The following is a 22,131-nucleotide window of genomic DNA, read 5'->3' as shown; positions in this document are numbered from 1 at the left end:
CAAATTTTGCAAAAGCACTCAACTCGAACGACCGCAGGAAGCACCACTTTTTTTTTTCTTTTTTTTTTTTGGGATAAGGGATTGTCCTTTTCTCTGTTGTTCCTTTTTTTTCTTTATGTTGTTCAAAATGTCAAACAAACTTTTTCTTTACACTAAGCATTTACCAACAAAGTGCATCTGCGCTACTGTTAGACCGTGTCTCTCTTACAGACCATAAAGAGAGATCTAATTGCCACATAACAATTACAATAGTCAGTTTTGTGGAAATTTTGCCAAACAATGATCAACTCTATTTTACTCAGAGAGACTTCTTTATTTTGTGGTTGGAAGATTATGTTGTGAGGTAAGTTGGCGGAGCAACAATGCATCTTTTGTGCGTACAATATTGATATATATAGCGTTCGACTCTATCTGGGACATGCATGCATGTCTCTCAATCTGATCAGAAGATCATTTACTCCCAATCTCGTGTATAAGCTGCTGATCATACCAGTTATAATAGAAATATCTATAATCTCCCCGATATGCGGCATTTAACATATATAGTCTTGTAAGAAACGCAAATAGTAATGAGTTTCATTGGGGGGTTGTGACACAACGATGAGCTGAATAGTACTAGTGTTACAGTTTAAATCCTTGATTGAACCTGAGTAATTGGCCAGCCAAAGGGAAAGGGTACTTCGCAGCGACAATCACTACTGACTATATATATGCTACTCCAATAAATAAGGCACTTGTTCTGTGATCTCTGTCAATTCTCCTTCTGTCAAATTTAATACTATGCACCCGTGAAATGTGCATTTAGTAAATGCAAGCCATTCGTCGAGGATCTCTGTCTTTCTACTAGCGTACAACCTCCTCGTTTTGCGGAGCAATTCAATAGAAATGCTTTGATGGATTCATTCACCAAGTACGAGGATTCCAGGTTTGCTGCATGCCCGGCGTTCTCAAGTATTTCCATCTTTGCCTTTGACCCCAAATGTCTGCAAAATTAATCCAAAATTGTCGATACATATATATATATATAGTCACGGTCCTTGGATCGATGAATCGTACCAAGGTTGTAGGTCAGGAAAATTAAGGAGCAAATATAAGGGTACCTATGCAATTCACGTCCGCAAACAAGAGGGAAAACCATGTCCTTGTCACCCCAGATAAGCAATGTTCCCTTAATCACGAAGAAAGAGATCATATCATATGTGATCGCCTCTCATCCTAAAATGTAATGCATGCTTGACAAGCTAGCGGATATATCACTGTTCTTAATTTCTCTGGAAACACACACACACCTAATCTGAGATATATATATAGTGGGAGTGAGAGATATCAGAATCCACTACTGTTATCTGCCAGCATGAATGAATGCAACATTACTCACCTGATCTAAAATTGGAAGACTGCTATCTGCTTTCTTTGCTAACAAGTGTTCCACTAGCTCACTTTTCTCTTTCCTGATGGTGTTGCACATCACCTTACAAGAGGAGGATGGAAATTAAGATGATCATCTCTCATATTAACAAATCTTGAAGAAATGGGTATCTTGATTCTTAAGAAGGCGTTTTCTTTCCTTTTAAGAAAACAGATGGATCCACAAGAATGGCTCGCCTTATTTTTATTTTTTTTTTATGGTACTAGTACAATTTTATATTGTATGTTACTTTTAAGTTGATATCGAAAATTAAGTGACAAAGTGGTGGACCCAGTGGAAGCATGATTTTACAATTTATGACTGCTACGTAACCGCACATTGGACGGAACTGGATTTTCGCATGTATCAGGCTATTAGACTAGCTAGCAGCGTTATCCAGAAGAACACACGCCAGAAACGTGGAACTTTTTATCAACTTGTCCGTCCAATTGCTTCGGCTACAAGCTAGCTTGCGGTCTGGAATGGTGACAGGATTTGCAGAAGAAATGAGTTTTCTTTCTTTTTTTTTTTTTTTGTTGTTGTCGTTGTTGTTGGTGTGGGGGTGGGAAGGAACGGGTACTTAATTAATTAATTAATGACACTACTAGTCAGTAAAACTTCCAAATTCGACATTTTATTTTAACTCTTGCTATCACGGCAACCGATGAAGCATCATTAATTATTAATTAAAAAGAATAAAGAAGAAGCATGGGCTAGTGCTGAACTTACGGTGATGAACTCCCGGAGGAAATAATCTGGGACCCAGTTGATAAAATTGCAGTTGCATAAAGACAGAGTCACTAACAACCGTAGATCCGCCGGTTTCCGAGGCAGGAGTATGTCCACAGCATTCCTTCCTATATTCCTGAGATGCTCCTCCTTTTGATCTTCCGTCATCCCGATTCCGCTGCTCAGTATAACGACTTTATCCACAGCTTCAGAAGACATGGCAGCCGTCCGATAAGCCACATAGCCCCCGTAACTGATCCCGTAAATGGAGTACCTGTCCACACCCAATCTTCTCAAGCCTTCACTTAAGCACTTCGCCTGGAAAGCGTCCGTCCGGTCGGGGCTGCGGGTGTAGGATTTCCCGAAGAACAGGAGGTCGGGTATGTAGAGGTTGAAGGATCGGGCCAATGTGCCGATTTGGAATAGGAACTGAAACTTTGAGTTGCCCCCGAAGCCGTGGACTAAAACCAGATTGGGCTTGTTGATTTTCCGGTGAGCAGGGGTCCAAAAGTGCAGGGTGGTTTGCATATCCAGGTCCAGGGTGCAGGGTTGGAGATGGCAATAGCGAAAATAGACGGATAAGATTGAATCGAGCAAGGGGACGAAGATTGGTTGCCATTTGAAGTGGATGAGGGGGTTAAAAATGTTTCGAAGAATGGTGGCGTTGATGGATATGTAGAAGGAGAGGAGCTGGTGAAACCAACAACCCAATAAGTTCTCCATGGCGATAAAAGGGGCGGTTTATGCTTTGACAGTCGGTGCTTGAGGAGAACAGAACAATTGGCCGAGACCGAGAGGTTTTATCATTTAATTTTATGAGGGCATTCCGGATTCGGAAGCAAACGGCGCTCAATAAATAGTAACTGCAAGTGGAACCACGTTTTTCAATTTTTGTCTTTTTCCAATGTTGCGTTTGGTGTCGAAACGAATGGTGCGGGACATTCGAGCCGTTGTCGAGTCTTTCTCGAAAGGTGCGCGACATTGGACTTCGAGCCTTTGTGGGCCCAACAATCCAAAACCATGCAGTGCAGCCTCCTATTTCATCAGACGTAAATTAAGATGGAATATTAAGCTCATAAAATTATTATTAATCCTCTGGTGCAGTTGCAGTAGTAGGGCTAATTTCATTGTTTATAGCCGCTTGAAAAAAAAAAAAAATTTTAATTGTGGGGCTGCCGACCACACTAAGGGGGCGTTTGGTAAGAGGGTATCGGATTCGGGGAATGGAATGAACCCCATAAATGGTGTTTGGTTCACTGGAATGGGAATTGAAATCTTGGAATGATTTCTAAAAATTTGGTGTTTCTCCATTCCCAAGTATTTTGGTGGGTTTTGTCCGATTCCCAAGTTTGATTCCAAGAAACAAATCCAATTACATATTATAATTATACAATGATATAATTAATATTTATATATATTATATATATTATATATTATAATATATACATATATATAATATATTATAATTATAATATTAGTACATTATATAAATATATATTATAATTATTTAGTTAAATATAATTATATTTATATAATATATATTATAAATTTATTAATATTATATAATAATATATTTATAATATATGTGTATATCTATAAATGTATATTATATGTGCATATAATTAAAATAAATACATGTATATAATATTAATAAATTATATATTTATAATTATATTTATTATTTTAAATATAATAATATATAATAACTATATCTAATTAATATGCATTATATTTATATAAAATATTAGTACAATTAATATTTATATATTATATAATTATATATTTATATTTATATTATAACTTTCATATAATTATAATTAATTATATATAATATTTAATTTAATTAGTTACAAACTTATAATAATGATATTATTATATTATATAATTATATATTATAATTATTTAGTTAAATATAATTATACTTATATAATATATATTATAAATTTATTAATATTATATAATAATATATTTATAATATATATGTATATTATATGTGCGTATAATTATAATATATACATGTATGTAATATTAATAAATTATATTATTATTATTATTATTATTTTAAATATAATAATATATAATAACAACTATATTTAATATGTAATATATATTACATTTATATAAAATATTTGTATAATTAATATTTGTATATATTATATAATTATAATTGTATATTTATATTATAACATTTGTATATTTATATTTAATTATATATTTAATATTTAATTTAATTAGTTACAAACTTATAATAATAATAATATTAGTTATATATATTATATAATGTATATTAATTTGTGTAATATAATTAATATTATCAATTATACTAATAATTATACATGTTTACTAATAGAAATTATTAATCAGTTAGACTAAATTTACTAATACATTTATACTAATATATTTAATTAGTAAAAATTTCTTATATCTCATTTACAAAGAGTCAATAACTATCATTTACAATGTGATTTATAATATATTTATTATATTCCATTCCGAAAGAGTCGACGAACCAAACATCAACTATAGTAATGATACATATTCCAGGTACTTGAACCAAACAAATGTATTGGAATGAATAACCTCATTCCAAACCCAAGATATCCGATTCCGAATCCGAATCCAATTCCGACGTGCGAACCAAACGCCACCTAAGTCCGGAAACCAATCAGAAACCTTCCTAACATTCTGCTGCCCCCAAAAGTACAATTACCTTGCTTTCAATACCAAATGGTCAAAGCTGGAAATTTTTATAGGATAATTTTCACTTAGCATTCTCAAATTTAAAAAAATGTCACTTAGCATTCTCCTACTTTAAACTTTTTGTAATATTTAAAATCCATTTCAAAATATAATATTAAAAATCTCATTTTGGGAGAAAGAATACAATAATTTCATTTCAAATTTGTCCTTTTCTTATGATTTCTTAATTGTCATAATACACCAAAATTATTGCTTAAATTTTATAAATTGATCGATATAGTTCTTTAATGAAAATATATACTCTTCGTGTTTAAAAAAACTATATTTTGTCACGTCAGAATAATATAGTCAAAATAATATAGAGAAAGTTTGGATAGATAATTTTTTCAAAAAAAATTTTCGCTTGCATCATAAACACATTTCCCAATCTATCTTTTTATATTTCCAACCACCTTTTTATCTCACATACATCAAATCACAAAAAAGTACTACAGTAATCATTCCAAATAATTATTTGGAATAATACTCTATCCAAACAAAGCCATATTTTGCTGACAAAATCTATTGTCACATCAGATTATGCTGTGGTTTTATTATTGTGTTTGATTTAGTTCTATTAGTAATTTTATATCCTACATGCCTCGTGATCACATAAATGAACCAAACCCCACGTGTTTAGGTTCGAATAAGAGATGCGTGCTTTATATATTTGGTCGAAAATTTTCAAGTACGGCAAGGGAGGAAGAGTAGGCTAAGCAACGTGCTTAGCCAACTCTAGGAAAAAGAGTTTGAACCAACATAAATCAAGTACGACACCCTTTGCTTAACGGCATCCAACTCTGCAAGAATCAACGACCAATCGTTTGATTGTTTTGGCTGGCCGGAATCGTTTAAAAAAATACCTCATTCATTCAAAACAACAAATCTGAATTTGCAATGGCTTGTCATTGTCTCTCAAAGACAAAGTACGACCACATACGGGACGCCCCCACCATGTGCATGCTACTCTGTTTTTTGATCCCAATCTCCTAACTAATCAGACTTAACCCCTCCCCCCACTTCTTATTTTTTGTCTGCAACGATAGATATCCTATAATCTAAACTAACTTAATCTAGGGGAAAGGGGCAAGGGGAGATGGTCAACTAAGACCAACCACATATTGTAGCAAATTTGAAGGAGACAGGGGTTGAACCCCTGACCTCCAGCACCACCAAAGAGGGTGATGACCACTGGACCAAATGGCCAGTGGCCCCCCCTTCTTATTTGGCTGAAAGATTATATACACTACTAATCGACTACTTGCGAAACTGAAGTATGCTAGCGTCATTAATTGTTAGGAAATTGGTTTAATTTTTTTTAGTTAAGTTTTTTATTTGGTGTGGGAAGTAACTAGTTTCCTAATTGGATTTAGTTACTTGAAATAGTAGTCAAGTAAAGCCCTATTTAGCAGGAATTAGATGCTATTTCTATATGTGTTTAGGAAATAATATTGGTTTCCAATTGTTATTTGGTTTTTTGACAGTAATGTTCTCTATAAATAGGTGGGTTGGCAAACTACACAAGAGACACACAAGAGATACACAAGGGCATCATGTAGTCTTATACATGGGGTGTGAGAGAGAGTTCTTGGGAGATGAGAGATGGTATACAAGGGTTGGGTTTGAGTTCAAGTTGTATTCTTGTATAGGGTTTTCCTCTCATAATAAAGAAAGGGGTTTTCTCTCCGTGGACGTAGGCTCAATGGTGGAGCCGAACCACGTTAAATATTGTGTGTCGTCTATCTTTCATGCTTGTGGCTTGTTCCTCATTAAATTGTTGTGCACTTGATATCTCAATAATTGTTTATTCCGCACTTGGATCCTAACATTAATAGTAGACTGAAGATCCATGATTAGAAACTCAGCCACAGACTACACAATTGTAGACAGTTTTGAGGATCATAATGCGCCTCATTCACAGGAAGAATAAAATCAGGAGGATCACAATGCACAAGAACAAGATAGATGGTATAACCTTGCTGCCTTTCCTGGTTTTCAATTTCCTGAATTTTGTGACTTATGGGCGGCTACTTTCGTTGCCTGCTAAACGTGTACCTGGAGAAACTCCAACTTAAACAACATAGAAGCTATGCTATGCTGTGCTGAGAAATTGCCCATGATGCACATATCAATTCACCAGTGTTAAGCTAAAGATTGATCTCCAGAAAACTATTTCGAAGTTGCTATATACTTCCAAATATATCACAGGAACATAGAAGTTGCGATCGTGTGGAAGACTAGTAATGCATATTAGTACAACCTCACTAGTAGCATAATTTATTGTGTACACCTACTAAAACTGAGCCGTTTCCATGCCGCAGCTACCGCGGCAGCTATAGCACTTGCTCTTGAATTCTTATTCAAGAATTCAACATTAGAAGCATTAATTGGTGCAGCTAAACATTTTCAATGCTGTTAATGGTTGCACCACAATAATACTTCAAATTGCTGCTGCCATCATTGCTGACTCCTTTGCTAGCTGGCGGTTACGCTTGTCATCTGGATTTCTTCTCTCATTGCATAATTTCCGTCCCCGCTCCTATCATCTTAGTGGCTGAATCAATCTCTTTTGTAAGCTCTTTCGGTTTCCAAATTAAGCTAAATCATCACTTCAACTTCATGAACATTATGCTCCATCAAAGATTCTCGAAGAACATGAATTGCAGTTAGACTGACTAATAGCCTCTTTAACTTGATCTGATTTATAAGAACTATTTCTCAATTTGCAGGGCCTATTGATAATAGTCCTAACAGCGCCAGTAAGTGAATTGAACCTCCACACGGATCGAGCTTGCCTTCTTTAGGCTGTTGCATTGGGCCATCATCTTGGACCATGTGGATACCTCGGTCTGCCTGAGTCCTCCATTAGCCCGTTCACTCCCTGTCGACAACAGACACCTCATCTCGTAATCACCCCAGACAAGGTGATCAACGAGGTTACACTGGAGAGGCGTCCCACCTCGTCTACTCCCTTGCTCAGGACTACCAACACCTCGACCATTTGATTAACTGATAATTGATGGAGCGATTTGACTGACAGTCACTCTACTAATCAGACTTATATCTGACACCACCGTCATAGGCTACATTTTGATGTCATATAGAAAGTAGACCTCATCAGTCCTTCCTTAGGTACAAGTATTATAAATACTCATCTAATATTCTCAAAATAAGGAGACAATCCAACTTGCATATTAAACTCCCGAACCATAACTAGCTTAAGTTAAGTATCGGAGTGAGATTGGAGAACAAGACCCCAGCTACTTAATTTTTGGCGGGGGAGCTCGTGCGTTCTCGACTGGGCTCGTATTAGACCACATTTTTAACTATTTCTCTTCACTTTGAAGCCAACTTGCTTTGCTGTTTTCCTCCTGGACCGGTTCTTATTCCCCCGTGGGAGAAGTTTACTCGCCGTCCCGTCAGACCTCTCCAGAGGGTTGGGATAGACCATTCGTCAGATATTGTTGACCTGCGAAAAATTCAGACATCTCCTTAATCGTTTTGTGAGACGACGTCGTCTTTTATGTTGGCTATTCAGACTTTGTTAACTATTTTGCCCATAAATTTTAGTTCCAATGATTGCCATTGCCCGTAATATTGATGATGGTGATCTAAGATTACAAGAGTCTCTTGTCCTTGCATCTGCATCTTCTGGATGTTTATATGAACGATATGCGCCACAGAGGAAAACCGAAGACAATGCTCCATAAATTTAAGTTTGAGCTACTTTTACGTCTTCCCGCATGCAAACACGCACTTGTGAGATTCAACTTTCAAGCTGTGATCCGCGTAAAATTCGATCGAAGCACACTTGACACTAAACCTCAAAAAGCACCCGTTAGAAAAACTCTAAAAAAAAAAAAAACAAAAATAGATTCTTGAGGTCAAGGGTTAAGTATGAACCCACGTAAAAGTAAAGAAATACCTTACTTCCCACGTCTGGATGTCATAATAACTTTCCTTCTTTCTTTCCTTTCTTTTCCCTATCTTCTATAAGCTTTCATCATCAGCTAATCCCTTTTGCTTTTTGGACGGCTATCTGTCTTCTTTTTTCCACCTAATCTGTCAAACTTTCCACCTATAGATTCCTTTACCACCACCATTTTCTCGTCACCATAAATTGATCAGATCCGATCCCTCGTGACAACCTAGAGTAAAACGCGAATCTTTCGTATCAAGTTGGTTCTCTTATATCAAGAAACCAACCTCTGATACTCGTTATATTAACTTGCGATCGAGTCCAATGGCAACATCAAATGCTTATGCATTCCATAATTCATCTTCTCAAAGAGCAGTAGCAATGGTATTGGCTTTGGTATCTGCAATCGTGCTTTCGCCATTGTACATCGATCGAAGAGGAAGTGAATACCGATATGAAACGAAATGGAGTTCAGGGTTTGTGTTGCCTGTGGTTGTTGCAGGATTAATTGTCGCCATTAGGACTACCGCATCATCATCTACTTCAACTTCACGGGGAGGGACAAGATCAGCTCCGTTGTTTCCGTCTTCAGAGCCTTCGTCTGTGCTCAAAATTGGGAGTTCCTCTTGGGGACTTGCTGGCATTTTGGTCATGCTAATGCTCGTTCTATCATGGCAATCCTCGGTGCAACATTTCTTCTGGAGATAGAGGACTCGAAGAATTCGTCCAGCTGTTATATTTGGTCGTTAGTTTGCTTCTTTTTCAGCTGGTTCTGCCCCTTGAATCTCTGTAACTAGTTACCTAATAATACAAGTTAATGTATGTCAAATCATAATTGTACTCCGCCTTGAATGTAAGAGGAAGCATGTTTAATAATTCCCTGTCGTCTCGGACTCTCGGGGCCCAAATAAGTGAACTAAATCACGTATTTAGGCTTGGTCAAATCCAACCGATTATGTTGGAGGGCTTGAACCTTTTAGTGTCAGTAGCCAATTTCAAAATAATTTTTAAAAAACTTTTTTAAATTTTTATGGTCTTTTTAGATAATCCGATTTGTATACTCAATGATGACAATGGTCTATATTCTAAATGACTAAAACTCTTAACAATCTTTAAAAAAAAAATTATAAAAAAAAAACACTTAATTCACTATGTAATGGAGAATTTTATTCACCATCTAAAAGTCAAACAAAGAAAAGGTTTGTGGTCCACAAAGAGACCAGGTTCTATCACAATTTCTCCAAACTAACTGCGTCTAACAGACGGTATTACCAGTCCGGAGTGACCGATACCCAGCGACAAAAAAAAAAAAAAAAAAAAAAAACTGCGTCTAACAAGCTTCCCGCTACCAGTCGGCCCAAAAGCCGCGGCACATCAAGAAAGCCCACCGCCTTATTCCCACAAACCCAAATAAATCTTTCAAGGAACTCGAGAAATTCTGTCCCCGTCGTCGATTCGCACCTCGACCACCGCCTCGCAAACCACCGCCTTCGGCCCCATTCTGTCCCCGTCGCTGAAAATATTTGTCGCTCTCCCTTCATTTGCAGGAGGAAGAGGGACTAATAAGACGTAGCGCAATTCAATAAGGTCGCAATCCAGGTTCGCGGAGGTATGTTAGTAGTTGTATATTAGGACTTGCCTTAATTGCGATACTTTGGGGGCGTTTTGAATTGCTAAATGCGTAGAGAATGTTTAGCTTGCTAAAAGGTGTATGCTTATTTTGGGACTTAAAAGCTTGTTAGGCCTTTTAATGTCCTTATTCAAAGAAGTGGAACTCCACATGTTTTCTCATTTAAAGGATTATGTGGGTTTTGAAATAATTTTATGCAATCGTTTCTTCCACTTGATCAGGGTTGCTGTTGTAATCTCCCCAACCCCAACAAAAAAAAAAAAAAAAAAAAAAATTTGTCTTTTGAGATAGGTTTAGGTTTAAGGTATGGCTCTTCAGTTGATGACATTAGTTGCTAAATCTGAGGTTTAAAGAATACGTAGGTTCCTTTCATTTTCTAGAGGAAATTGGGAACTGCAGCTGCTAAATATTTCCCAATTCCCATTGGACAGCTTAGCTAGTAAAAAATTGCTACAGTTTCATTATGCAGTTGTTATGCCCCTGTAAAAGCTATTTCATAAAGCTGATATATTTAGAATGTGATCTAGACTTTCATAATTTGGTTGTTATGTCCCCAAAAGTTTTAACGAATTACAGCTTCTTTAATATTTAAGAGTCGAACGGTCAGCTAGGATAGAAGAAACTTAAGCTCTATATAATTCTCCATTGCAACTTTATAAGGTTGGAAAGCCAAATTCTGACGACAGTAATACTAAGGTAGGCTTGAGCAGAGGTTTTAGTTTGATTGCAGAAAATGGGAGAGGGAGCAGGAGAGGAGGACATGCCGAGAGATGCAAAGATCGTGAAATCTCTGCTGAAATCAATGGGTGTGGAAGACTATGAGCCCCGTGTTATCCACCAATTCTTGGAACTTTGGTACAGGTACGCGGTGGATGTGCTGACGGATGCGCAGATTTACTCAGACCACGCTGACAAATCTGTGATCGATTCCGATGATGTCAAGCTTGCCATTCAGTCCAAAGTCAATTTCAGCTTCTCACAACCTCCTCCACGTGAGGTATATTCATTAAGTTAGTCCACAACTCGGTCAGCATCATAATAACTATTAGTACTAGTAGCAGCTGCAGTAATTTTCTCTCCTCTTTTTCTTGTGTGAGGATTTTAATTGATTGCTGAGAATTCAAGTTCTGTGCTTGTTAAGCCACTCGATCAATGCTGATTGGAGCTCAGATTGAATAAGATCAAGCACAATTCAAGTTTGTTACTGAAAATTAGAGTTAAATTTAAATTGAAAAATGAAAAAACAAGCTTGAAATCCTCCTGATTCCAACCTAACTATTATTCAGAAGCACCACACTGCCTGAGGAATTTATATAGCACCACACTGCCGAAGGAACAATATCAATTTCTTGGGATTTGCTGCTTTTACCAGCTCTACTTGTTTGAGTTGTTAATTCGTCTGAATTTTTCTTTTATTTGGTGGTTGTTGTTGTTGTCATTAGCAATTTATTCTCTTTATGGAACCTGGAAGATGACATGTGAGTTTTGAAGCGAAGTTGCAGTATTTAAAATTGTAATATTAGGAAAACTCCTCTTCCAACTGACATGCAAATAATATGTCATTGTACCAATCTTGTGTCCTTGCAGTGTACTTATAACATATTTGTATTGGTTACTGTTCAGGTCCTACTAGAGTTAGCTAGGAATAGAAACAAGATCCCTTTACCAAAATCAATTACCAGGCCTGGAATTCCACTTCCTCCTGAACAGGATACCCTGATCAATCCCAACTACCAATTTGCTATTACAAAGAAACAAAGCAAGCAAGCAATTGAGGAAGCAGAGGATGATGAAGAGGCTGCTGATCTTAATCCAAACCCTTCTCAAGAGCAAAGGATAGATGCTTCACAAGGCGCTCCTCAGGGTGTGTCTTTTCCAATTGGACCTAAACGATCAAGATGAGCTTTTCAGTCTCAATAGCTGTTGCTAAAAATCACACGGTACCCCATTGTGTGTTGGGGTGTATATATTTTTCTTCCCACCACAAAAGTTCCCAGGAAGATTAACATTTATCATGTCTATCTCTTGACTCCTTTCCTGTAAGCTGGGCTTGAGTGGCTGACCGTTGTTGATGCAATCTGGGGGGAGTATTGACCTGTAAAATTCATCCCTGAATTGAGACTCCAAAATGTACTCGGTACTTGGAAAAATCAACTGGAGAATTCTATGTATCCCGGATGCAGGATTGTTTCTTTGTATTTGTTAAATGATATGCTTTTAACGTTATTAACACTAGTGAACTTGCTTCCATCCTTGTTTGGATTGTATTTTTCTGGATTTTCTGTAAAAAAAATACTATAGCGATTTAATATTTGTAAGGTAAAAAGATATATGTGAGGTAAAAAGGTGAATGGAAAATGTGTTTATGCAAAACGTAACAAATTTTTTTTTTTTTGAAAAATTGCTGTCCAAACAATTTCCAGAATTTGTGTTCTTAATCATCGGCACTGCTTTGGGCTGATTGGTTGACTCTGCTTTAGTTTTGACAAGCTCTATATTTGACTAGAAATGATGATTTCTATGGTGGTTTTCAAGTTTAAAAGAGTCCCTGGCAAAATGAAAAAGTTCCATGGGAAATTCAAGCCAGGATACAAGTGGAAACCAATATGTGAGAAGGCGCTCACGGCCACGGTCGTACCAATTTTGGTCTCGAGCAGCGACAAGAGCTGCCTCACACCTCGAAGTTGCTACATCCATGTTCCATTGCAAACGGGTGGCTGCCTAACTTCAACCACCGCAGCTGCCTTCCCTTGGGATGGAAAACCCAGCTGTGGTAATTTTACAGCTCCATTTCAAGTAACTTCAACCACCGCATGGCTATGGTAATGTCACAGTTCCATATCAAGCAACTTCAACCATCACAACGCTGGCCGCATGCGAGACTTATCAGGAGATAACAAATTACCGGCTAGTGCTGATTTTCCTTTTAATCCATGTGCTGCAAAAAATTTTCCTATGGCCACAGCACCCTGATCCCAAACAGAACCAGAGAATTCTTACAGGATAAATAATCTTTACCTTGTTTGTCTACATACATGATACATGTGAATGTTTGCAAAAGTCGCATCATCTTCTTATTAGTTTTGGTTATTGGTTAACAAGTTTGGCATTTGGTTTAACAAGTCGTGTCGACTAACAAAACTGGAAGGCACCATGATTAGCAACTAATGCTGGTATCTAAAAGACAAGGCAGCACGTTCCATCAAATTCAGTTAGCCATTTATCTGAAGCGGTTCTGTACAAATGTTATGGTTCATATACAAGAATGAGCAATTTGTCCATGGTACCCTATTACTACGGGCAAAGTACCAGAACGGGTCAGCTTCTCAAGCCAATCATTGAACTACCAGAAGACACCGTACTTGATACGGGGAGCCCCCTGTCGTACATGCGCTGAATCTCCTCTCTATACTCCATCAATGATTTATCTGGTATTGCTGGAGTTAATTCCACAACGTCTCCCATTTTTAGCTTGCACATGGGGTCACTGATAGTTGCATGGTTCAACCGGGGCCTAAGCTCCTCCTTCAGAGGAAATCCACAGTGCGTCCATCTAGAGCTCCCCCAACCTGTTCTCTCAAGCATGTCCTTGATGGTCGAGTTCGCTGAAAACTCCTGTACCGACATCTGTAACACCCAAAACCAGATTAGTCATGACATTTGTACCATCACAGGAGTAGGACTAAAATTTCAAAACCAAAGTTTCCTAAGTGAAACACCTAAACAGCAACCAAAGAGGGGGCCAAAGGATGAAAGATACGAACAAATTCTAGGAAAAGCTAAATCACCCAAAAATGCCACTAAAACACCAGAAATTAGCCACCTAAATCCTTTGCTTCTAAATTAATTCTTTTGCAATCATTGACAACTAAATTAGATATACAAACTACTGAAAGCATCAACAATGAACCTTATCATTCTCAATCATAATCACAAAAACAGGTCCATCTGGGCCACAATAAGGTCTGCAAGAGTAAGGGCAATCTTCTGAATGAGAAGGAAATTTGCAAGGTGGCTTCAAAGAATCAGCGTAACCAATGGAGGAGCAGTCCTTGCTCATTGTCTCACACTGCCAAGCAACAACCCAGCGTGCCCACTCAACCATCTGAAGAACAAAGGAAGAGAGTTTACAATCTCCTTCCTTGTATCTCCAGTGAGCAGCAAACCCGTACTCAGCCTGCAAGTGCATTTCCTTTGTTCTAATCTGAACTTCCAGAGGAACCATTCCCTCACCAATAACTACAGTGTGCAGGGATTGATACCTACAAATCATAATCCAGGTTAGCACATGCACCATGAAAAAACTTAAAAAAGTGACATCTCATCACCAAATCAAATTACCCATTAAACTTCGGGTGGGCTATGTAGTCCTTGAACCTTCCAGGTACTTCATGCCATAGTTGGCGAACAATATCCAAAGCTTTATAACACTCATCTTTATCCTCCACAATTAACCTTAAACCATGAATGTCATGAATTTCATCCATATTTAGCTTTTTCCTGGACATAGTTATATCATCACCATGTATTAAATGATATGAACAACAATATGCCAAAACATTGAATATAAGGGGAATACGTGTGTGTGCGAGATAGAAAGACAGAGAGAGAGCATACTTTAGCATTTTGGAATAGATGCTATACAAGCTTTTATGCCTCCCGGATAGATCATGAAAAGAAATGGCTCCCTCCTTAAGAGCTTGCTCCAATTTCTCCACATTGGAGGCTATCATTGCCTCGTCAAAGGTCTTCAAAAGTCTAGAGGACAATTCTTTGTGGTGATCTGGATATAAGTACTTAAAACAAAGGTTCTCTAGCTGCTCTTTCCATGTAGAGATTCCTAAACGGTTCGCCAGAGGAACAAATATTTCCAAGGTTTCCTTAGCAAATCTCTGCTGCTTAACTAAAGGTAACACATTCAACGTCATCATATTATGCAACCGATCAGCCAATTTAATGAGAACAGCCCTAGCATCTGCCATTGCAAGGAACATTGTATGCAATCGATCAGCCTCAACAGTTTTACAAGCAGTATTGTTCTCACGTGCGAGCTTGCTCAATTGGCTCAGTTTAGACACCTATAAGAGACCAAAGCTAGATGAGTGCGCAAGCCAAAAATATCTAATATAAAGTCAATATCTAGCATCATTCTGCATAATTCCCAAGACAACAAAGAAACAGACACCGACTACCTTATGAAACTATTAATTTTGCCTCATACATGATAAACTTAAATTTCTAGAACTACAAAATTCCTGCATTAACTTGAGTTGATCAGCATGTAGTTAGCGTTTAAGAAAGCTCCTTCCATTTTTCTTATTCACCTCAAAACATTTTCTTTGACTGCTAATAGATGGTGACACTCATTTCATAACCAATGACAACAGAACCTAAGGACTGTGGCTACCTGGAAATTCATAGAGGTTGAAGTGGAATTCAACAACAACCCTGGGTCCATAAATCTATTCAAAGCGTCCCAAGCAAAGAAACCTTCCAAGAGAAGTTGTCATTTTGTAAACATTACCAGTAGAATGGTAAAGAAACATGCACTACTCATTGGGAAAGCAAAATTTGAGGGAACCAAAAGAATAGGCCCCGTTTGGATTGCATTTTTTTGGATTTTCTGTAGAAAAATTACTATAGCGATTTGATATATGTGAGGTAAAAAGGTGATACGGAAATGTGTTCACGAAAACGAAATATTTTTTCTGAGGAAAATCGCAATCCAAGAGGTGTAGCGATTTGATAAGCATTTCAATAGCAAGAAGTCCATAAAAAAGAAAAGTTCATACCCCTTCAACTAAATCTGCCACCCCAGCACCAAATGTCTGGAAAATATACTCATACGTGACAAAAGCATCATCAAGTGTGTCATGCAGCAACCCTGCAGCAACAACTGTGGAATTAGCACCAATCATTGCCAGCAAAACCGCCGTTTCCACACAATGCTGTAAATAAGGATCTCCACTTGCCCGCACCTGCAAAATCAGAGACACAGTTTCTCAATCCAGTGATTCCATAAAGAAAGCATTTTTTCGACTACCGAATCTAGTATTCACATGTAATGTATATACCTGTCCTCTATGAGCTTTCTCAGCTTCATAAAAAGCGTTTACGACGAAATCGTCATAAAATATCTTATGCCTGTACTGTGCGTTCAAAAGCATATCTTTAGCACGAGGATCTACACTAGATTCTGTGAAATTATCCTCCATATTAAATGTCAGCTCATCTACCAAACCAGATGATGTAGAACCAACGCTGTCATGAAGTTGAAAAGACGGCGAATCATAATCGACGCAGGACCCTAAAGCATGCCGGACAAACCGATGAAACAAACCCCCACTACCGGATCGAATGGAGCTCATATTATCCCCCATTCTCATGGGAGGACTCCTTGACGTCGAAGCGGACCCAATTCCATTGCCACTACTACAGCAAGAGACCGGACCCTGAAGCACGGACACAGGGCTCTGATAACACTGATCTCGCTTCATGGACGAGCTCAACGACGAGTACCGAAATGAACCGCAGCTCAACTCTTCACCCCCTCTATCATGCCACAAGGAGGACGACAATTCGTCCGCAGTAGTCGAATAAGTCGCGTGTTTTACCGCCGGTTGAGACGATAGCAGCAGGGAAAGTCCTCCGACGATCGGCTTCTGCGACGGCGACGGAGACGCCGTGGACGACGGCGGCGGAGATGATCGACTGTTCAAATCAAACTCGTAGGAGGCATGCGAGTTGATCTGGCAAGGATGTGGCGTCGAGCAGACACTGCTGGGTGGACTTGCGTACAGAGCAATTGTCGGAACAGGCATAATTGAAGCTTAATTTCAAATCTCCTAATACTAACCCTAGAATTTATTTACTGTAATTTTTTCAGCTTCTTATTTATTTAAATAAATAAAAGAATCGTCAAATCTACAAACGACTAATGCAATTAAAAAAAGAAAAGAAGATAGAAAAAGAGCCTAATAAATGTAATTGGAGAGATTGTGAGTCGATTATACAGTATTTACAAGCAATTTTATAGAGATCTGTTGATTGAAGGGCGGGCTGGAATGGAACAAAACAAGAGTCAAGATAGCGAAGTTTGGAAGTTTCAAAGAGGAATTCGGAACCCTAATTTCGTTTGGCGAAGAAAGAAAGTCGGAGACGTTTTTGGGTTGGTGGGGGGTGGGGCGTGATTCCTCTCGCTTCTCGACTCTCGCGTAGTTTCTGTTTCTCTTCTTCTTCTTCTCCTTCTCGTTCGACTGTGACGGATGGGATGATTTTTGTAACGTGATTTAATTCGGGGAAATTGGAAAATTCGGTATTGTCTTTTCTGGGTCTCTAACCGGGGGAAATGCTTTGTGGAAGGACGAGAATAGCCTTCAGGAATACCTGAAATAACTGAATTTTGCCGCGGTTGATAACACTCCGATGCGTGGGAAATTTTCTGCAAGTGGAACGCAATCTCGTTAATCTTGGCATCTTTAAGTATCACCTTTTTCTTTTCTTTTCTTTTCTTTTCTTTTCTTTTCTTTTCCCCCTTTTAGGAGGAGATGATATTTGAGGAGCCGGGACCTTTAATTCATGATGTCTCTGCTTTAATCACTAAATTAAAAAAGACATTTTAAGTATCATTTAACTGCATGTAATTCTATTTTTTGTAGTATTTTTGACAAAATCAAACAAAAATTCATAAGAGCGGATGCATCTAAAAATTAAAAGTTGAAATTTAAATTTATTAAATTATTGGATACTAAATCTATACATTTAAATGTATATCACACAATTGATTAATGTTAGAATTACGATTATTATTATGAACTCGTGCCTTTATTCTAAAAATTGTTCTCGATGTTCATAAAGATTTTTTTAATTTATGTATATATATGTGTGTGTTCTAAGAGTTAATTAGTCTTAGGTTACTTTTTTGTCGAAGTAAATTTCAAATTTTATCATGATAAAATTTATGACAAAAAGGTTACTTACCTTGACGATTTTGTAGTGGTTGACAATAAATAATTCATCGAACCTTCGATCCCCGATCAAGTCTACAGTGCAGCAGCGTTTCTGCCGTCGTCGAAGCAGTGGTAGTAACGATTGAATAATGTACATTGAAATGGATAGAAAATAATAATAATTAAAACAGTAGCGATTTGGATAAGGAAGGAGCATTATAATATGACTTGGTGTGACTGAATTGCATAATTTAATGCCTGAGTGGATATGGCTGTTATTTGCGAAAATGTGAATGACGAACCGCGACAACAAAATAAAATTATTGAATAGGTGGATGTAACGTAACAACATTAGACCTAACATATATACATATATATGTCAGGGTTTAATTTTTTATACATCAATAATATAATAATTTTTTTACACTGACAACTTTAGATACATATCACGTATGTATAATTTGAATTTATATTATGTACTATGATATAAATTTGTCAGTGTAAAAAAAAATTATATACTGACAGTATATATAAAAAATATATATCCATATATTAGACCCTCAAATTAACAACCGTTACAAAAAAAAAAATTAATCAACGTAACTCGTGTATAAGGGGAATTATGTAATCTTCAAATTTTGATATTATTTGGAAAGCTTAGACAATTGTTAATCGCATCAGTCCTGTCCACGAAGCATTGGAGTTGAACGTTTCATGTTTGAAGCTCCCAAGCTGGCTTTGAGGGTCTGCATAATTGATATATTTGTTCCCTCCCTCCCTCCCATTACAAGTTAAGATTTGCGAGAATCCTTTTTTATTAGAAAACAGAATAAGGAAGAAAAGGGTTGGCTGGAATCTGAGAGAATTTGAAGCAAAGGCACTAAGGCCAGAGAGCAGATTCGTGAGGGTTATTACTAGCATGAACATCGACGTCTCGTTTCTTTAATTGCACTACTTCTTTTTTTTTTTCAACAGCCTGAATCAGACTTTTGTTGTTACGGTACTTATTTTTCTTGTACAAGGAGACTTCGCCCGGGCACGGCTCCATTGGCCGGCGCTTGGGGCAATTGTACCAGTACTATTTTTACTACTACTACTACGATTATACAAGTACTAATTGGGTTTCGTGGCATTGCGGGAATTTCGCAGTTGAAGGAAGCACGTGGCGTACTACGTGGTCAGCTTTGGCGGCAAACAAATGTTCCGCTCCTTTGCTGTACTGCTATTTTGTATGTTAACGGATGGCACTTGACAGTGATGTGGGGGCGAGGGCGGGGGGACCGCACGCATAGGAATCTAATCTGAGCTACCGGAGGGACTTCTCTTGAGTCTTGATACACTTTTTTTTTTTTTTTTTTTTTATCTATTGTCGTCATTCTATATCTATTTCTACTCGTACTCCTAATTTTGCTTATATTAGAGGGAGGTGATCCAATAGAATCACAGAAAATCGATGAGAAATTAATCACCATCGAATCATATGTATCTAAGCACATCACATCTAATGGATCTAAGCATGCGTCTTACTGGACTGGAAGGTACTAACAAAAGTTGCTTAACCTACTGCTAAATCTATAAATCCTACTGCTAATTGACTTACTCATCCTGACATTGTAGACTTTTGGAGTTTCTCATGTCAAAAAAAAAAAAAAGGCTTTTGGGGTTTCTTTTTTTTTCCTCGATATATTAGTGCATTAGACAAGGGCAAGAACCAAAAACTAGTAGATTGGTTGCCTACTTTCCTTGAGTCGCGCCATGCCTTGTTTTTTCTTTTAAACTTTTGGTGTACGTACAAAGTGGAAACCAACGGTAGCAGATCAACGATACAGATTCCATGATTAAATTGACAATGGACTCTAAGCGCCTTTTTTCGCTGACCGTGTCGGCGTGTCCTACATGATGACTAAAGGAAGCCGGGCGGGGGAGGAATGTTCCGTCATCACACGCAATTAACGGCTGGCCACTGTGGCTGTCTCCCCTTTGCTCGTCTTGTATTTAGCAGAGTGTATTTTGGTGACTTTGCTCTCCGGGGGGGCTGGTTCACATCTTGGGATAAGTATTTGTTTAAATCAGCTTTAGGGTGGGAAATAATTGCTCAATCCGTGCATTTCTGTTCATATTGGCCATTACATTTGTGTTTGAGAAATGGTTAAAATGAAATTGAGCTGTTCTGACACTGAAGAAGTTTAGACAGTGAGAAAGGACCGAAACCCCGGGTTAGGTGTCGTACACTTTTACGCACTCAGCAAACGGGACGTCATTTCTCTTCTTTCTTTTCTCTTTCAGTTTCAGCGGCCTCCTTAATGGCTTCGTTTGGGAGCGGAGGATTTGGACAGAAAAGAAAGGGAAAGAAGAGAAAGTTCGTTTAGCTTTTCTTTCATTTGTTAGTTTTTAGTAGGAAAGAAAAGAAGGGAAATGGAATGATTTAAGAGGATGAATAGTATGTAAAATTTTTCCTTCCAAATTGGAGAGAAATGGAGAGAAAGTTGGTAGAAGCTTATGAAAGTTTTTTAAAATACCCATTTTATCCTTAAAAATGTCTTGAACAAATATTTAATGACTTTCATATCCAAAATCATTCCACTAATTCTCAAAACTCCCAAACAATATAACAATCCCTTCTCTTCTCTTCTCTTCTCTCATAACTTAAGTTTTCCCTTCTTTTCTTTTCTATCCTAAACTCCCAAACTTAGCCTAAATTTCTCGTTTTACATTTTTTTTTTTTGGGTATATGAGGTTTTAGATCGTATTTGGAAAATGATGGATGATGCCAAAGTCCACGTGAATGCGTGTGGAGATCCAATTGCGTTGCGTAGACCCAATGGTTGCAAAACGTGCAAGCTATTTACCATGTGTGTGGAGTCCGTCCGGGGACCTGGGCAGGCCTAAGCTTCTCTGCCACGCAACTCTCCCCTCCACCAGTATAAAGTAGTATAAACCAATGCCTCGTTATCAGAACACGAATAATTCGACAAAACCAATCCATTTTTATGTAGTTAAGACCGATCATCTCGGGTTAAAAATTGAATTCAAGTTTGAACGCATTTGAACATTGACATTTTTTTTTTAAAGCAGTAAGTAATGCGTTTAAATGGCATTTTTATCTATCCTCAATAATATTTCACTTGCATCACAAACATAATTTATAAATAATTTTTTATTTTACAAACATCACATTTTAAAAAAATATTACAAATTTTACAAATATAGAATAATAACATTTTACAAATTTTGATAATCTAGTAGCTTTTTTTTATTTTTTTTTTTGAAGGAAGAATCGAGTAGCTTTACTATCGACATATAGTTGAAATGACCCAAAACATATTCTAGTAGCTTTACTACCACAATCAAAACATAAGCCCTATGCATTTCTACTGCTTACCACCGTACAAGTTAACTAAAATGCTAGTAAGTTTTTACCCGCTAAAATATGAAAAGTGTATGTATTGGGTTATTGCGTCTGATTTCACCGTTAATTCTATCGGATCTAAGAATCTGCATAATTCACGAAACATACTATTGATAGATGAGTAATCAAAACTTCATTATTCAAAAATTTTAGTAAATACCGTCATTTAATGAGAGTTGATTCTTTTTTTACCATCAATTCAAGTTCCCATAAAATTGTACTCTAATTAATGTGAGGGTATTTTAGGAAAATAGTTACCTAAATTGATTGTTCCAACAAAGTTAACTACTTTTTATTAAACTGTGTGAAAAAAGAAACAGTACTATCAAAGTGGGACGGAGGAAGTGG

At 37.3% G+C, this 22,131-nt stretch overlaps 3 protein-coding genes across 6 annotated transcripts; 1 reads left to right on the top strand and 2 right to left on the bottom strand.

Annotated features, from left to right (window-relative positions):
- Window positions 1–505: 505 nt before the first annotated feature.
- LOC113742744 (uncharacterized) lies at window positions 506–2,977 on the bottom strand. Of its 2 annotated transcripts, none has more exons than XR_003460887.2 (4): window positions 2,138–2,977; window positions 1,379–1,471; window positions 1,101–1,294; window positions 506–983 (listed from the first exon to the last, which is right to left on the bottom strand). XR_003460887.2 is itself a non-coding variant. In XM_027270686.2 (4 exons), the coding sequence occupies exons 1-4, from the start codon at window positions 2,858–2,860 to the stop codon at window positions 779–781; spliced, it is 1,089 nt and encodes a 362-aa protein (XP_027126487.1). In that variant the 5' UTR covers window positions 2,861–2,976; the 3' UTR covers window positions 506–778. The 2 variants fall into 2 exon arrangements, 1 of the variants encoding a protein (XP_027126487.1); XM_027270686.2 differs by having other exon boundaries at window positions 1,101–1,168; window positions 2,138–2,976.
- A 7,042-nt stretch (window positions 2,978–10,019) lies between these two features.
- On the top strand, window positions 10,020–12,660 carry LOC113741473 (transcription initiation factor TFIID subunit 9-like). Of its 3 annotated transcripts, none has more exons than XM_027269006.2 (3): window positions 10,020–10,404; window positions 11,156–11,422; window positions 12,049–12,660. In XM_027269006.2, the coding sequence occupies exons 2-3, from the start codon at window positions 11,159–11,161 to the stop codon at window positions 12,325–12,327; spliced, it is 543 nt and encodes a 180-aa protein (XP_027124807.1). In that variant the 5' UTR covers window positions 10,020–10,404; window positions 11,156–11,158; the 3' UTR covers window positions 12,328–12,660. The 3 variants fall into 3 exon arrangements, with proteins under 3 accessions (XP_027124807.1, XP_027124808.1, XP_071903034.1); XM_027269007.2 differs by having other exon boundaries at window positions 10,167–10,404; window positions 11,145–11,422; XM_072046933.1 differs by having other exon boundaries at window positions 10,267–10,404; window positions 11,136–11,422.
- A 962-nt stretch (window positions 12,661–13,622) lies between these two features.
- On the bottom strand, window positions 13,623–17,675 carry LOC113742254 (probable GTP diphosphokinase RSH2, chloroplastic). The gene is made up of 6 exons (XM_027270051.2): window positions 16,500–17,675; window positions 16,218–16,403; window positions 15,043–15,503; window positions 14,767–14,925; window positions 14,336–14,687; window positions 13,623–14,052 (listed from the first exon to the last, which is right to left on the bottom strand). The coding sequence occupies exons 1-6, from the start codon at window positions 17,244–17,246 to the stop codon at window positions 13,744–13,746; spliced, it is 2,214 nt and encodes a 737-aa protein (XP_027125852.1). The 5' UTR covers window positions 17,247–17,675; the 3' UTR covers window positions 13,623–13,743.
- Window positions 17,676–22,131: the final 4,456 nt, after the last annotated feature.

Source organism: Coffea arabica, chromosome 4e (assembly GCF_036785885.1).
Source record: "Coffea arabica cultivar ET-39 chromosome 4e, Coffea Arabica ET-39 HiFi, whole genome shotgun sequence".
In the NCBI taxonomy this organism is placed as follows: domain Eukaryota; kingdom Viridiplantae; phylum Streptophyta; class Magnoliopsida; order Gentianales; family Rubiaceae; genus Coffea; species Coffea arabica.
The sequence above is the reverse complement of the archived record's forward strand: the minus strand, read 5'-3'. Positions and strand labels throughout refer to the sequence as shown.

Excerpts from the sequence above, each read along its gene's own strand:
- LOC113742744 (XM_027270686.2), bottom strand. The coding sequence starts at position 2,860 with ATGGAGAACTTATTGGGTTGTTGGTTTCACCAGCTCCTCTCCTTCTAC. Across the intron at positions 1,169-1,378 it reads GTCTTCCAATTTTAGATCAG|GGAACATTGCTTATCTGGGG; the intron begins GTGAGTAATGTT and ends TTCGTGATTAAG. Across the intron at positions 984-1,100 it reads TGCGGACGTGAATTGCATAG|ACATTTGGGGTCAAAGGCAA; the intron begins GTACCCTTATAT and ends TTAATTTTGCAG.
- LOC113742254 (XM_027270051.2), bottom strand. The coding sequence starts at position 17,246 with ATGCCTGTTCCGACAATTGCTCTGTACGCAAGTCCACCCAGCAGTGTC. Across the intron at positions 14,688-14,766 it reads GCCCACCCGAAGTTTAATGG|GTATCAATCCCTGCACACTG; the intron begins GTAATTTGATTT and ends TATGATTTGTAG. Across the intron at positions 14,053-14,335 it reads TTATGATTGAGAATGATAAG|ATGTCGGTACAGGAGTTTTC; the intron begins GTTCATTGTTGA and ends TGGGTGTTACAG.
- LOC113741473 (XM_027269006.2), top strand. The coding sequence starts at position 11,159 with ATGGGAGAGGGAGCAGGAGAGGAGGACATGCCGAGAGATGCAAAGATC. Across the intron at positions 11,423-12,048 it reads CACAACCTCCTCCACGTGAG|GTCCTACTAGAGTTAGCTAG; the intron begins GTATATTCATTA and ends GTTACTGTTCAG.